Source organism: Hyla sarda, chromosome 2, assembly GCF_029499605.1.
Source record: "Hyla sarda isolate aHylSar1 chromosome 2, aHylSar1.hap1, whole genome shotgun sequence".
NCBI classification, from domain to species: domain Eukaryota; kingdom Metazoa; phylum Chordata; class Amphibia; order Anura; family Hylidae; genus Hyla; species Hyla sarda.
In genome coordinates, this window is record NC_079190.1 from 125,165,364 (window position 1) to 125,181,141 (window position 15,778).

Here is a 15,778-nt window from a genome sequence, read left to right on the forward strand (position 1 = left end):
TGCCCATAGCAACCAATCAGATCGCTTCTTTCATTTTTCACAGGCCTTTTCAAAAATGAAAGAAGGGATCTGATTGGTTGCTATGGGCAACTCAGCAACTTTTCCTCTGGACAGGTTTTGATAAATCTTCCCCAGTGTCCCAAAAAAAGGAAACTAGAGCAGCCTTCACCTAGTGTACAAAAGAGCGTCTAACCCTGGCACAGGTAAAGTGTAGAACAGGACATGTAGTACTTTTCTGTACTGTAGGGAGGTGCAACAAGGCACCAGTCAGTACATGAACTTCAGTAATACAAGGGGAAATGCCCATTCTGATTGGTCAGATCTTCCAGCCATTGAGATGTTTGACAGATCTGGGCTGTCCGTACATTGTATGTTGAGTCTGGTTTCAAGTTACAATGGTCCAGAAAAGACCATTGTATGTTGAAAATATTGTAACCTGCGGTCATTGGAAGTTGAGGGATCACAGTATGTGTGAGCAGCAGTTTGTAGCCTACAAATACTGGTCCCAATTTTACTTACGACAAAAAGTTGCAAGCATCTTGAGCCATTGTTGAAGCTTTTGACTTGAGTACTGACTTTGGTCAATCAATTTGCATTCAAGTATACAGATACTATACTCTTTCCTTCTCTTCTCTCCTTGACTCTTGTATAAGTTACTCCCATTATCACAATTCTATGCCTTCCATTGCTACTTAGTATACAAAGGTAAAAGCACTCCTTAAAGAGGTACTCCGTTGCTAGACATCTTATCCCCTATCCAAAGGATAGGGAATAAGATGTCTGATCGCGGGAGTCCTGCTGCTTGGCCTTCCCCCGCGATCTCCCGCAGCACCCGTCGTTCTAAACAAATGCCAGGTCCCTGTGGCAGTGGTCGTAACATCACGGCCGGGACCCTTGTGACGTCACACCACGCTCCCTCCATTCATGTCTATGGGAGGGGCGTGTCGGAAGACACGCCCCTCCCATAGACATGAATGGAGGGGGCGTGGCATCATAAGGGGGTGTGTCCATGACATCACGATCATGGCCTCCTGCTCCGAGCATTCTGGACAAAATGTTTAGAATGCTGGAGCACCAGAGTAGCCCTTTAACAACGGGAGAGGAAACACACGTATGACTACTCATGCCCTAGGGGCTAAAAATATTTAACATTTTTACCATTAGAATTTCCATTTTTTTCAGTGGATGGAGTATGGAACCAGTAAGCTTTAAAAATATGATACAAAAATACAGTGTTAAAATCATGGATGCTAAGGCAAGTCTCTATAAGAGATTGTATACAAGTTGCTAGAAATATAGGATGTGTCTGAGAATTTACAAAGTTCTTGACAGAATTCACAAATACTTTATTGTGTTTGATGGTGACATCAATTGCTAAAATAAAAACGGAGTAACACTGTATATGGTCCACTGGTGCATATTCTACAACTCACACTTTTCAGGTCAAGTATTTTCAAGGATCGTAAAAATGTACATTGCAACATATACATTTCAAGTGACAGGTTTAGAATTGTATTTATACACATAGTTCCTTTGGCAATAATTTTGAAAACTTTTTTTTTTTTTTTATATAAAAATAGAACAAAATTTCCCAACTATTTACAAACTTATTACAAGTACACAGTAGTCATGTAATTTTCACTACCAAATGGCAAGCCATGTGTGAGATCAGAGCAAAAACACAGTAAAAAAATGAAATACTGCACAGTTCATAAAAATTACACAAACGTCAAACAATATTTGTTTACTAATATCAAATAATATTGACCTGACAGGAATGTAATCCCACCATTTCTTTGATTTAAGGCACATTGGGGGGAAATTATCAACATTTTGCCCTTATGCAAAAGTTACTCTTGGCCGGCACAAATAATTCCATTGAATAAATAAAAAAATATTATGCATTTGAAAATGTTTCATTTGTTTGAATTATTCTACGCCTCCAGAGTAAGACTTTGATAGATTCCTCCCATTGTTAAAATGAGTATATGTGTGCATGTATATAACAAATATACACACACATTGGCCACTGTTTATCCAGGTACAAGTACACTTACATAATGCTATGGGAATTTTGTATTGTCACAACATGTAGAATGTAACGGACATAACACTAATATATCTGATTGTATTAGTAAGTGAAGAGTATAGATCTTTTTATACAAAGATGAAGATGCCGATTTCGATTGCTGCCAAATAGGCAAATGGTCTTGCACTAGATTTAGAAAAGTGCAATGGCTTGTGAAATAGGAAATAATTCATTTATTTATTTTTTATTTAATGCAAGAGAATAAATTCCATCTGTAGTGAGAAGTATAGTCAATGTTTATTACTAGAGACTGGGAATGCAGTGACTGAGTACTTCTAAGTCTCGGAGGTAATGGAACTGGGGTGGATGTGCATTTTTACAGTGAGTAATCGTGGTTGTATTTACCTTAAAAGGTAAACTAGTGCAGCATAGTTTAAGGGAGCAGCAAAGAAATAGGAGTAGATTCTATTTATTCATTTTACACTAGTTCTGTAAAAGTTTTTGCAACTTGCAACATGTTTAAGGGTAGGTTCACACCACGATTTTGCTATACAATTCCTGTATCAGGTTTTTGATAAAAAAACGGATTCCTCAAAACCTAACTAAACTGTATCAAAACGTGTGTACAAATTTTTATCCGTATACGGTTTGAAAAATGATGTCCGGTTGCATCCGTTTTTTAAGAAAAAAAAAAACGTATGCTTTGAACTTTTCACTCCATTATGAATAAAGTTTCACTTGTTTGATTGAAATTCCAAGAAAAAAAATGTGGAAAGTCAAAAACTGTATGGTGAAAACTGGATGGAACCGTACGCACATACAATTCTGCACGGTTCTCATTGACTCCCATGTTAAAAAAAAAAAAAACTTATACGGGTCAATACGGTTTTTCACCTGTGGTAGGCCACGGTTTTCTGTCCAGAAAAGAGTAAAAAAAAGTGTGGTTTGAAAAACGGAGACAACCGTATACAATATGGTGCATCCGGTTTTGAATGGAAAGTCTATGGCCACGGTTTGCTGTATGGTGGCATACGTTTTTTTTTTTGTTTGTTTTTTTAAACGTATGCAAAAACTGTATAGAAAAATCGTGGTGCGAACCCACCCTTAGAAACATCCCAATTAAAAAACAAACAAACAGAAAAAAACAGAGTAGGGGCAGTGTAAGTAACCACATCAAGAAGAGATAGTTCATTTGAGGTATATTTACAAAACGTTGACCTCATTTCTAAAAATCTAATGCAAAAATAATTCAGATGTTGCCAACACCAACCAGTCAATAGATGCTGAAACCTGATTGGTTGTTTTGCGTAGCGCCATCTTTTTTTTTTTTGCATTGGTTTTCACAGTGGAGGCCAAGGTGTTTCGGTATACAATAACTTATAACAACGCGTCATCTGATTTTGTCTGGTCTTGCATTGTCTTTTTAAAATTCATTACATAAACATTTAATAATAATTTCTCGCTAGTTTTATAATTGGAAGACTTTGTAATAAATAACCCATAGAAATCACTTGAACTATGGCAAATGAAGTGCATTAAGACTTCTTGTACCTAAATAAAGAATCCTTAATATTTAACTATGGTCAATAACTTAAAACTCTTAGAGTTCTGCAGACCCATTTACACAGATTGTGACTGTCTATGACAGGCTGTACAGGTCCCTCTGTGTTAGACTAAAGTTCATCCTGTTCACAGGTGGTGTCTTGGGGTGGCACATATCTACTCGTGCCAGGAGACTTATAAAGAGGCATGCTGATCTCCTGCAGATCAGGGAGCCTGCCAGACCGCGGAGGTGAAATTAAGGTAATTGTCCTGCTATCATAGTCTTTGGGTGGCATCTTCTCATACACACATTGGAGTCCACTTGTTTTGTGTGCTTGAGCTGATGATTGGTAATAGTTATCTCTATGCAGAGGGTCTCGAGGGAGAGAGGTGCTCTTGCCAAAGCTGGAGACGGAGAGCTGGCCTGTGTGCAAGGCTGCGGGATGGACATTTGGTGGCCTTCCACATGACGGACTCCAGCATCGGTCAGAATGACCTAAGATCTTGCACTCTGTAGTACAAGCCCACAGCCCTAAAAGAAAAATAGCAACATTATAGATAATATAGGAATTGGTAGATGAATATGCAACGTTTTCCTTGTCTCTTTGTTGGATACATGTTATGTTCAGATATATATACACACATCATCAGAAATATATAAAAACACAGCTATAAAACATGTTAAGGATTTTCTCTCTATCTGCAGACCATTCGGTTATCGTATTCTACAGTGACCAGGATATGAAAAGCTTATTACAATCTTATGTCAGTTTAGGAGACACTATGGATCTTCATGTAGAAGGGTTTGTTGAATTGTGATATGAATAAAGATAAAGAAAGGTATCAGAGATGGCCTATTCCTCCAGACGATACTATCTTTATATAGAACAAGGTGAATATGAAAATATAAAATATAGAAATGGTAGGATAACTAGAAAAGCCTTCATTGCCTCTCATTATCTAAATGATGTTCTATATTATATATATATATATATATATATCCCTTTGAGAAGACTAAAATAGCAGAATAAATAAATAAATAAATAGATGGGGTGGTCTGCTCAAAGAATATGGAAACAATGCATAACTTGTCTAGATAAGGGGGCTGTCTTTTGGATATATATATATATATATATATATATATAGATATAAATTCTAGAATTTAGCCTATGCATAATTAACATCCAGTACAGACAGGATAATAGAAGTAATTAGATGGCTCTCAGCTGCATATTATCTTACGGCCACAGTTCTAATATACTTGAGGATAGATACATAGAAGGCCAGAGAGATAAATAGAAAGATGGATAGATAGATAATGCAATAAGATATATAGATAATACGTAGGTAGGTGGATAAATAGCTATAAGACAGATAGCTAATGAGAAGATAGAGAGATATGAGATAGAGAGACAGACACACGGATCCATGGACAAACAGATAGATAGATAGAAAGATAGACAAAAAAAAAAACAATAGATATATAGACATTGGACACATATGAAATTGATAATGGATATATAGACAGACCATGAATAGATAAAGATAAATAGACAGACAGATAGATAGATGATAGACAGATAGAGTGGATAGATAAATATGAGATACATAGATAGATAGAGAGATAGATAGATAGATAGATAGATAGATAGATAATGAGATAGATTAATAGATAGGAACATGATTACATAGACAAAAAGTAGATATGTAAACAAATGTAAGATAGATAATAGATATATAGACAGACCATAAATAGACAGACAAAATGATAGATAGACAGACAGACAGACAGATAGATAAATAGATAGATAGACAGACAGATGGGTAAATAGAAAGAAATACAGATAGATAGACAGGTAGATATACAGACAGATAGATAGACAGGTAGATATACAGACAGATAGATAGACAGGTAGATATACAGATAGATAGATAGATAGATAGATAGATAGATAGATAGATAGATAGATAGATAGACAGAAAGACAGGTAGATAGACAGACAGACAGACAGACAGATAGATAGATAGATAAATAGATAGATAGACAGACAGATGGGTAAATAGAAAGAAAGACAGATAGATAGACAGGTAGATATACAGACAGATAGATAGACAGGTAGATATACAGATAGATAGATAGATAGATAGATAGATAGATAGATAGACAGAAAGACAGGTAGATAGACAGACAGACAGATAGATAGATAGATAGATAGATAGATAGATAGATAGATAGATAGATGATAGATAGATAGATAGATAGACATAAAGATGGATATATAGACAGACAGATAGATATACAGAGAGACAGATAGATATACAGACAGATATACCAACAGATATACAGACAGATATACAGACAGATATACAGAGAGAGATACAGACAGATAGACAGACAGATAGACAGACAGATATACAGACAGATATACAGACAGATATACAGACAAGTATACAGACAGGTATACAGACAGGTATACAGACAGATATACAGACAGATAGATATACAGAGAGACAGATAGATATACAGACAGATATACAGATAGATATACAGACAGATATACAGACAGATATACAGACAGATAAGCAGATATACAGACAGATATACAGACAGGTAAGCAGCAGCACTCGGAAGGTGTGCGGTAGGTAGCGGGCAGGTAACTCACCGGTCTGCATGTGGTTGATGAGGTCCTTCTTCAGGGCGTCCCCGCTGATGTCGGAGTCGCTGTCATTGAAGTCGCTGTCCCCTTTGCCGCTGTCCTTGCCGCTGAATTTCTCGGCTTCCCGGATGGAGATGGTGTTGAAGGAGTGCCCCTTCCACACAGTGACCGTGGGTCCCGCTTCCTTGCCGTAGCCGGGGGCCGGGGTGTAGTTCTGGGGAGAGAAGCAGGTTAGAGGAGTGGAGCAGGGAGGACCCCTCCCCCCGGCAGGGTCCGGACACAGCTTACCTCGGTGGCGGCGGTCCGCAGCCTCTTCTGGGTGTCGTACAGGCAGGTGCTGAAGTTCTCGTCCGTACTGGGCACCTCCGGGGTGACCACTGGCGGCGCCTCAGTCCCGGTAAATGGGGTGGCATTGGGGAAGGGTCTGGCATCGAACAGGTTTCCCTTCTGGCTGTCTATGAGCTCCTCGTCGTCCTGCTCCCCCTTCTCCAGCTCCGAGATGTCTCTCTCAGTCTTGCCGGCTTTATTCTCTTTCCTCCGCTTGTTGCAGGTGGTTGCAATGGTGATGATGGCCGCTAGGAGCAGTGTGCAGCTGCCGGCCAGGACAATGATCACGATCAGAGGAACGTCCCAGTGGGAAACTTTCTCCTCCCAAGAACTCGGCTGCATGACTTCATGGTTGGCCGGAGGGGTGGCGGTGGTGACCAGGAAGCTTACAGTGGCTGTAGTGGACAGAGGGGGTCTTCCATGGTCTGTGACTGTGACCACTGTCCTGAACACCTGCCCCAGGTCATCGCTGACATCTGCAGTAAGGAACACCTCACCGGTCACCTTGTTGATGGTGAACAGGCTGCGACCCTCTTCTGAGAGGCTGAAGGACATGTCAGCATTAACCCCCTCGTCTGCATCCTTGGCTTTGATCTGTGTGACCAGGAAGCCATGGGGAGCTCTGGCTGGTATCACCACTTCTGCAGAGCCATTGGACAGCACAGGGTTAACAATAACAGGGGCATTGTCATTCTGATCTACGATCTTGACCTTGATGATGGAGCTACTTGTGAGCTGGGGGGCTCCCCCATCACTGGCCTGGATCCTCAGGTCCAGCTGCTTCAGGATCTCATAGTTGAAGGTCCTCAGCGCGTAGATGGCTCCGGTTGCGGGGTCCAAGGACACATAAGTGGAGATCGGGGCCCCGTTCACTTCAGATTCTGCCAGTCTGTAAATGACTTTGCCATTGTGACCAAGATCGGGGTCCCTGGCCACTACTGTAGTTATATAAGCCCCCGGGGCATTATTCTCCAGGACCGACACTTCGTAAACCGGTTTGGCAAACACCGGGGCATTGTCATTCTCATCGCTCACCCTGATGGTGTATTGCTTGATGGTCTTAAAGGGTGGGGAGCCCAGGTCCTCGGCCATGACCGTCAGGTTGTACTCGGCTATCTTCTCCCTGTCTAGAGGAGAGGTGGTGACTATCATGAAGCTATCCTCATACGCCTGCTGCAGCTTGAAGTGCTCATGTCCATAGAGGGTGCAGTGCACCTGTCCGTTCTGACCGGAGTCCCTGTCCGTGGTGCTGATGAGCGCTACAAAGCTGTCCTTAGCGGCCGCCTCAGTGATGTACGCCACCCCGGCGCTGATAGAAGTCAATGGGGTGATGCTGATGGCCGGAGCATTGTCATTCACATCTAGGACGTGCACTATGATCTTGCAGGTAGCAGTCAATGGGTTCGGACCCAAGTCCTGAGCTTGGACATCAAACTCATAGGTCTGCTTGGTCTCAAAGTCAACCTGACCTTCAAGAGTCAGGCGACCAGATTTGGGGTCAATCTTAAAGAGCTGGCGCACCTCCTGAGATACCTGGGGGCTGAAGCCATATACTATTTCTCCATTAACTCCTTCATCGGGGTCCACAGCATTAAGGTCCAGGAGCAGGTAACCTACCGGGGCATCCTCCATCAACTCCACCGTCACGGTACTCCTCTCGAAGATCGGGTTGTTATCGTTAAAGTCCAACACACGCACATTAACCATTGCACTGCCAGATCGGGACGGGCTCCCTCCATCCATAGCCACTAGTTCCAAGGTGTAGGCAGACTGACTTTCCCTATCCAGCTCTTTCATCAGCACCAGGTCTGCATATTTAACCCCATCTACCCTGGTCTGTACATCGAGGCTGAAATGACTGTTGACTGAGATTTGGAAGCTCTGAATAGAATTGGAGCCTACATCCTCGTCCACTGCTATCTCCAGGGGGATCCTGGTGCCTACAGAAGCACTCTCTGACACCTCCACAGGTATCTCCGGGCTGGGGAAGTGGGGGCTGTTGTCATTGATGTCCTTCACCTCCACCTCCACATGGATCAGTTTGAACTGCTCCTTAGAAAAGCTGACCACGTCCAGGGCAAGGTTACACGTCATGGACTGCTTGCAGATCTGCTCCCGATCTATCCTCTCCCCAATGCTAAGCTGGCCATCACTCTCCCTGACACGGATCAGAGAGCTGTTAAACTGTTTCATCAGACGGAAACTTCCCTCCCCAGGTAGGTTCAGGTGCATATCTTCTGCTAAGGTCCCTATGACTGTCCCAGGATCGTCTTCTTCATAAGTCCTATATCGTATAGTCTTGCAGGTAGCAATAGGTACCAGGGTAAAAAAGCACAGAAGGCAATAGTAAAAAATCCTGCAGCAGCATCCCCTTTTTAGAAAAGTCATTTTGTAAAGTCAATAGTGCTATAGCAGCAGGTGGAAAAGAAGAGATGCAAAATGTGATGTCTAAGAAGACTGCATGGAGGACAGCAATGCCAGCAATAATGTGGTCTGCAAAGTGTCACTGGCAGGTCTGCTGTGATAGGAGGCTGTGGTTCTGAGCTGGTCTGGACACTCTTCAGGGGGTTTTATAAGCTCAGACATGCAAATGTGCTCACCCGGCAGCCAATCGCTGAGCTCCTCTGACACCATCCTCTTGAATTCTTCCCATAGCATTGATTTAACTATTTCACTCTCTTCAACAGCAGCCATGAATAGATGTGGCAAGAGTTGATGGGTGGTTTAGCAACAAAGGGGTTATTGTAGAACAGTGGTCTTCAACATGCAGACCTCCAGATGTTGCAAAACTACAACTCCCAGCATGCCCGGACAGCCGTTGAATTGATGTGACAAGAGTTGATGGGTCGTTTAGCAACAAAGGTAATGAATAGATGTGGCAAGAGTTGATGGAGGGTTTAGCAACAAAGGGGTTATTATAAAACAGTGGTCTTCAACCTGCGGACCTCCAGATGTTGCAAAACTACAACTCCCAGCATGCCCGGACAGCCGTTGAATTGATGTGGCAAGAGTTGATGGGTCGTTTAGCAACAAAGGGGTTATTACAGAACAGTGGTCTTCAACCTGCGGACCTCCAGATGTTGCAAAACTACAAATCCCAGCATGCCCAGACAGCTGTTGATTTGATGTGGTAAGAGTTGATGGGTCGTTTAGCAACAAAGGGGTTATTATAGAACAGTGGTCTTCAACCTGCGGACCTCCAGATGTTGCAAAACTACAACTCCCAGCATGCCCGGACAGCCAACGGCTGTCCGGACATGCTGGAAGTTGTAGTTTTGCAACATCTGGAGGTCCGCAGGTTGAAGACCACTGTTATAGAACCTTAAAGGAGAAAGAGGAGACTTCTTTTGTTTGTCCATTATTTTTTTTCTTTCCAAGGAGGAAACAGAAGCAAAAGGAGCACTTTGTTAAACGTGAGAGTGCGACACCCTACTGGGGACCAGGTGCCTTGTTATTTACCAAAATGGGGACTTCAGATCTGCCTAGTTACAGACACTTCATGATGATCATAGCAGAAGCCCTAAATGAGATTGAAGGATTACCCTGAATCCAGTGCATTCACATCTAGGCACAGAATAGTGATTTCGTTGTGCGAGAGTCAATGATCAGAGCTGCAATTTGCTTTTTCAGATGACTGTGCTGTGCTTTAGGATGCATGTCACTGCCCCAGTGGTTTTTTTCATAAGCCCTGGACACTAGCGGGCCCAAGAAAGAATTAAATGTCCTAAATAGGATTGAACAGAGGCTTGAGGAGCTTTGGAGAGGTTTCAAAGATCAGACAGTATCAAAGGCTTATGAAGCCCTTGTTAGTTGCACCAGGATAATGGCATGGCAGGCTACCCCATTGGAGACACCAATGTCTGTATTATGTCAGGATGACAGGCACCGGGGGACCAAGTTGAACAGTTTCCACAGAGGAATTGGACTAAGATGAATATAATGAGCAGCGCCACATGTATCCATTCTGCACCTCTATTCAGTCCCACTCTGTGCCATAACTCTCCGGCTAAACGATGATCTGTGCTGAAAGGGCTACAATAGCCTTCTCCTATTAGAATGCATTTAGCAAGCGATCCCTCCTGATGCTCTGTTCCGCCTATTTAGGTTTAGATTTAGATTTTTTTAGTTTGTGCCTCTCTGGGAAGCAACACCAGTCTCGTTCCAGGCTGACAAAAACACAGTGGGGGGTTAAAGCTGGCACGACCCCTCGGGGACTCCACCATCTGCCTCTTCGATGTATGAAGACGTATACACTGTGCTGTGGATCACCAGTTCTTACTAGCCTCGGGCTACTGTAACATGGAGCACGTGTACTGCACATTTCATTATGCCTAGATCATCCTCACTTATTTGCTTTGGTTTTACTCATGTGCGACACATTTATCATAGTATCAAGGGGGGTTGATAAATTTGGCGCACATAAGCAAGAAATATTAGAGGGGGTATACTGGTGGAAAAATTTTTTTGCACATCAACTGGTGCCAGAAAGTTAAACAGATTAGTGAATTACTTCAGTTGAACAATCTTAATCCTTTCAGTACTTATCAGCTGCTGTATGCTCCACAGGAAGTTCTTTTCTTTTTGAATTTCTCTTCAGTCTGACCACAGCGCTCTCTGTCCGGAGTAGGAGCAAATCTCCAAAGCAGACCTATCCTGCTCTGGACAGTTCCTGATATGGACAGAGGTGTCAGCAGAGGGCACTGTGGTCAAATAGAAAATAACAACTCAACTTCCTGTGGAGCATACAGCAGCTGATAAGTACTGGAAGGGCTAATTTATTTTTTTTAATAGAAGTAATTTGCGAATTGTTTTCCACTGAAGTGCCCCTTTAAATCACTTCCAAATAAAATTTTGACTCATCCTCTCCTTTGTGAATTTCCTGTGCCTTTTTTTCAGTACTTATCAGCTGCTGTATGCTCCACAGGAAGTTCTTTTCTTTTTGAATTTCTCTTCAGTCTGACCACAGTGCTCTCTGTCCAGAGTAGGAGCAAATCTTCAAAGCAGACCTATCCTGCTCTGGACAGTTCCTGATATGGACAGAGGTGTCAGCAGAGGGCACTGTGGTCAAATAGAAAATAACAACTCAACTTCCTGTAGAGCATAAGTCAGCTGATAAGTACTGGAAGGGCTACATTTTTTTAAAAGAAGTAATTTACAAATTGTTTTCCACCGGAGTACCCCTTTAAATCACTTCTGAACACCATTGTGACTCATCCTCTCCTTTGTGAATTTCCTGTGACTATTTTTTAAAGTTCCCTCCAAAGGCAATTTTCTAAGCCAGGTCTGATCTGGCTTAGGTTTGCGACTTTTATTTTTTTATGCCTATGTGTGTCATTTAAACTTTATAAATTCTCAACCACTGCAAAAATAAAACTGAAAGTTGCTAAGGTAAGGCTGTATGCTACTTTCTGCGTACGCAGAAAAGCTGTAAAAAAAAAAAAGTGCTATGTTTTGTGCGTCCGGCGCAAGCAAAAAAACAAAAAAAAGATAAATTTACCCCAATGTCCTGTCCAGGAATTAATCTCACCGTTATCAGAGTAATGAGCAGTACATGATATCAGCATCTCTTTTAGATGCTGTAGATTCCTACTACATTTATCACACATGTTTCTTTATCATATAATATGTCCAGTGTGGTCAATTGTTTTATTTGCAATTTAAAAATGGTCTAAACTTGACTTGAGAACACATGTGATCTGTTATCAATCAACTCAGACATTTTTTTTGCAACCTGCTTATGTTTTTATAGGTGTTTTAATGTTACTTTTGTGTTTTTGTTTTGCAGCTAGATGTTACTGCGCATGGACTTCATCTTTTTTATATGGCTGGGGTGGTTTGGGAAATAAAAAAAAAAAAAGGTCAAACTAACCTCCCCCCAATCCCCCACAGCTCCTGGTCTGACATCATCAGGTCCCCACTCATAACCACTGCTGTAATGGCTCACCTTGGAAGCAGGAAGAACCAGTGATGAGTGGGAATGGCTGACATGTAACTAGGAGATGCAGGGATCCGAAGAGGTGAGTATGGCTTTTTTTATTTTTATTTTTACAACAACCCTAGGAATATGTTCAAATATATAATGTCCTCAGGCAATCCTTTTCTATAGAGTAATATGAAATGCTATACATACAAAAGGGTTGATTGGCTGTATTGTGGCACACAAACTGGCTTACATGGCTTGCACCACATTTATTTAACATCTTTGTGCCTTGCTCCTCAAAAAGGCCTGGCTGAACAAGAAAACAGCGGGACTTGTAGGGAAGGGTGTGTGGCTTCTGTGAGACTCTGTGTGCCAAAGCTCGGGAGAACATTTTTTTGCTTATTTTGTACGCATATCATGCACACTCACCATCGCTAGTCCTACAGCACCATCTGTCTTATTACATCCGTTGGCTCTCCGGGAATTTGGGAAATTGTAGTTTTGCAACATCTGGTGGGCCGCAGCTAGGAGATCACTGGTCTTGAGAAATGTTTCCCAACCACAGTGCCTTCAGCTGTTGCACAAATACAACTTCCACCATGCCAGGACAGTCTTTGGCCAAAGACTGTCCGGGCATCTTGGGAGTTGTAATTTTCCTTGTTAGGAAACACTGATCTAGAGACCTATGCTGAAAGTGTCATACTGGCCCATACTTCTATGAATATGGGTCATTAGATCTGTGGTCAGACCATGACTTATGCCAGTAATATGGACACCAATATCTTCACAAATGTATAAAAATGATCTTACTCTGAGGATGTTCAGAAATCCGCACACATAATTTATACAAGAATGTTTGGCTATGTCTCCTACAGTTCTTTCAATGATCGTATATAGGTCTATGTACTTGACATATGTAAAAAAAAAAATCTATCTGGTTTACCAGTCCAAAGGGATTGGAACTTGAAGATAAAATGTGGGGTCTTTGTGACCCCAGTTTAATCTGCACTAGGCAGCGGCTCAGCACTCCCTGGTATATGTTATCAGAAAGTTGAAAACATTGTGTACCAGAGCAGGTTCCTAGCATCCACATTGTGCCTGCTTTTCATTTCAGACACATCCATTATTTTAATGATTCGGGCAGTGTGGTTACAGTCGTGGTGATTACAGCGTATTACTTTTTATGTGTAGTGAAATGGCTTAGCAATCTCTTTGAAGCATCCAGGCAGCTATTTTGATAATGTAATAAGGCTGCTCAACAAATAAAAGAACACAAAACACATGAGGATGGTTTCCTCAGTGGAAGCGACACAGACATCCCTAACACATACAATGGCGTGTAAGGGAGTGATACATGTCAACTCTGCCTCACCCGGTGAGCTGTTCCTGGATGTATCAGCCATAATACTAAAACCACGGACAACTGGAGTCAGCAAGATTGACTACAATGGCATCCGATAAGGACATGGAAATATTGGGCAGCAAAGTAACAGGCAGGTGATGGTGATGTGTTAAAAGCAGGAAAAATGGACAAGCGTAAGGATCCGAGCATCAGATTGTGATGTGTAGACAACTGGGTCAGAGCCTCTCCAAAACTGTAGGTCTTATGGGGTGTTCATAGTATGCAGCGGTTTGTACCTACCAAAAGTGGTCCAAAGGACAACCAATGAACCAGACACAAGGTCACAGGAATTCAAGGCTCATTATGTGTAGGGAAAGAAGGCTAGCCCATCTGGTCTGATCCTACAAGATAGCTACTATAGCACAATTTGCTAAAATGTAATGTAATGGCTATAATAGAAAGGTGTCTGAATACAAAGTACATTGAAACCTGCTGCATATGGGACTGCCAGGATACCGACAAATAAAAGTGCCTATATTCCTTGTCCACTAGGGACTACAGTCAGCAAATGGGCCTCACAACTAGACCAAAGTAAGAAGATGGAATGGTCTGATGAAAACATTCACCCGTTCACCCAAACTAGACCCAATACATTGGGTTATAGTGCAGGTGAGCAGGAGACCGATGCAGGGTCTCTGACTCATATACATACCTGCGGTCTAGCACCCGATCCCTCTGAAGATCGCCTTCTTTCTGCACTGAATTGCGCACTGGAGGTGGGCTCGCCATCTGGATTTGAATATTCATGTTCGTTGGTCACATGAGCTCTTGTGCCTACTGAACGCTCACGTGACCAGCCACCATGAATATTCAAATCCAGCCGGCAGGCCCGCCTCCAGTGCGTAGCTCAGCGCAGAAAGAAGCCGATTTTCAGAGGGACCGGGCACCGCACCGCAGGTATGTATATGAATCAGAGAACCCGCATCGGTCTCCTGTTCACCCGCACTATGACCCGGTGTATTGGGTTTGATGCTGGTGAACGGGTGACCATTTTCCTTTAATATTGATGTCTTTTTACAGCAAGATATTGTTGCTTGCCACACTGAAAAACATATTCTAAAAGAGTTTGTGGAACATGACAAAGAGCTCAGGGTGTTAACTTGGCATCCAAATTCCCAAATCTCATGTCTGGGATGTACTAGAAAACAAGTCCAATCCATTAAGGCTAGGTTCACACAGCGGAAAATTTTCAGTATGTCCGCCCAAAAAACACAGGTGGACATTCTGCATATTTGCATGTTTTGTTGGTACAAGGACCGTTCGGAAATGTGTTGTCTCCATAGACAGCATCGCATTTACAAGCGAACATGTTCATTCTTCTGGCGGACACTGTAATCTGAATTTCCATGGCGGAAACATCTGCCACAGAAATTCCGCCATGTGAATACGACTCAAGACTTCACATTGCAATTTATAGGCCTTAAAATGAGTTCTTTCACAATATTAGGTAGGTGGTGATAATGTTATGTCTGATTGACGTTTACCCATATTATATCAAATGGCCTAGAAAAAGATCTTTTCTAAATGTCAATATCTTCACAGCTGCAGTACAATAGGGTTTTGTTTGCTTGTACTATTGACAAGTGAGAAATCTGTAACTCTGCTTAAAGCAGAATGAACAAAGGAAAAGGCATCACAGAATTCATACTTTAAATCCATGGTTCATTTTTTTTGCACAGTATACCGAACCTATATGCACTGCCCTAAAGATTGACAGACCTAGATATAGCCTTCCCTTTATGTTGAGGTCACACATAGTGTATACCTAGCGTATTTCAGGCTGTGCAAAATCAGCTTACAGTGGGAAATATGCAGTGTATTCTCCTAAGAGCAGATAGACAGTGCTAACTGGTGGCAGGCCTGTGTGCGTAGTGAGGTTTGGTGGCAGGTGGCTAGTGGCA

The 15,778-nt window shown here is 42.2% G+C and overlaps 1 protein-coding gene and 1 long non-coding RNA gene across 2 annotated transcripts; one reads left to right on the top strand and one right to left on the bottom strand.

Moving 5' to 3' along the window:
* Positions 1-114: 114 nt before the first annotated feature.
* On the top strand, positions 115-4,527 carry LOC130355398 (uncharacterized). Its single transcript, XR_008888505.1, has 3 exons — positions 115-203; positions 3,725-3,832; positions 4,278-4,527. It is a non-coding gene; the product is annotated as an uncharacterized LOC130355398 (long non-coding RNA).
* Positions 1,323-9,103, bottom strand: PCDH8 (protocadherin 8). The gene is made up of 3 exons (XM_056555477.1): positions 6,517-9,103; positions 6,235-6,442; positions 1,323-4,103 (listed from the first exon to the last, which is right to left on the bottom strand). The coding sequence occupies exons 1-3, from the start codon at positions 8,941-8,943 to the stop codon at positions 3,703-3,705; spliced, it is 3,036 nt and encodes a 1,011-aa protein (XP_056411452.1). The 5' UTR covers positions 8,944-9,103; the 3' UTR covers positions 1,323-3,702.
* Positions 9,104-15,778: the final 6,675 nt, after the last annotated feature.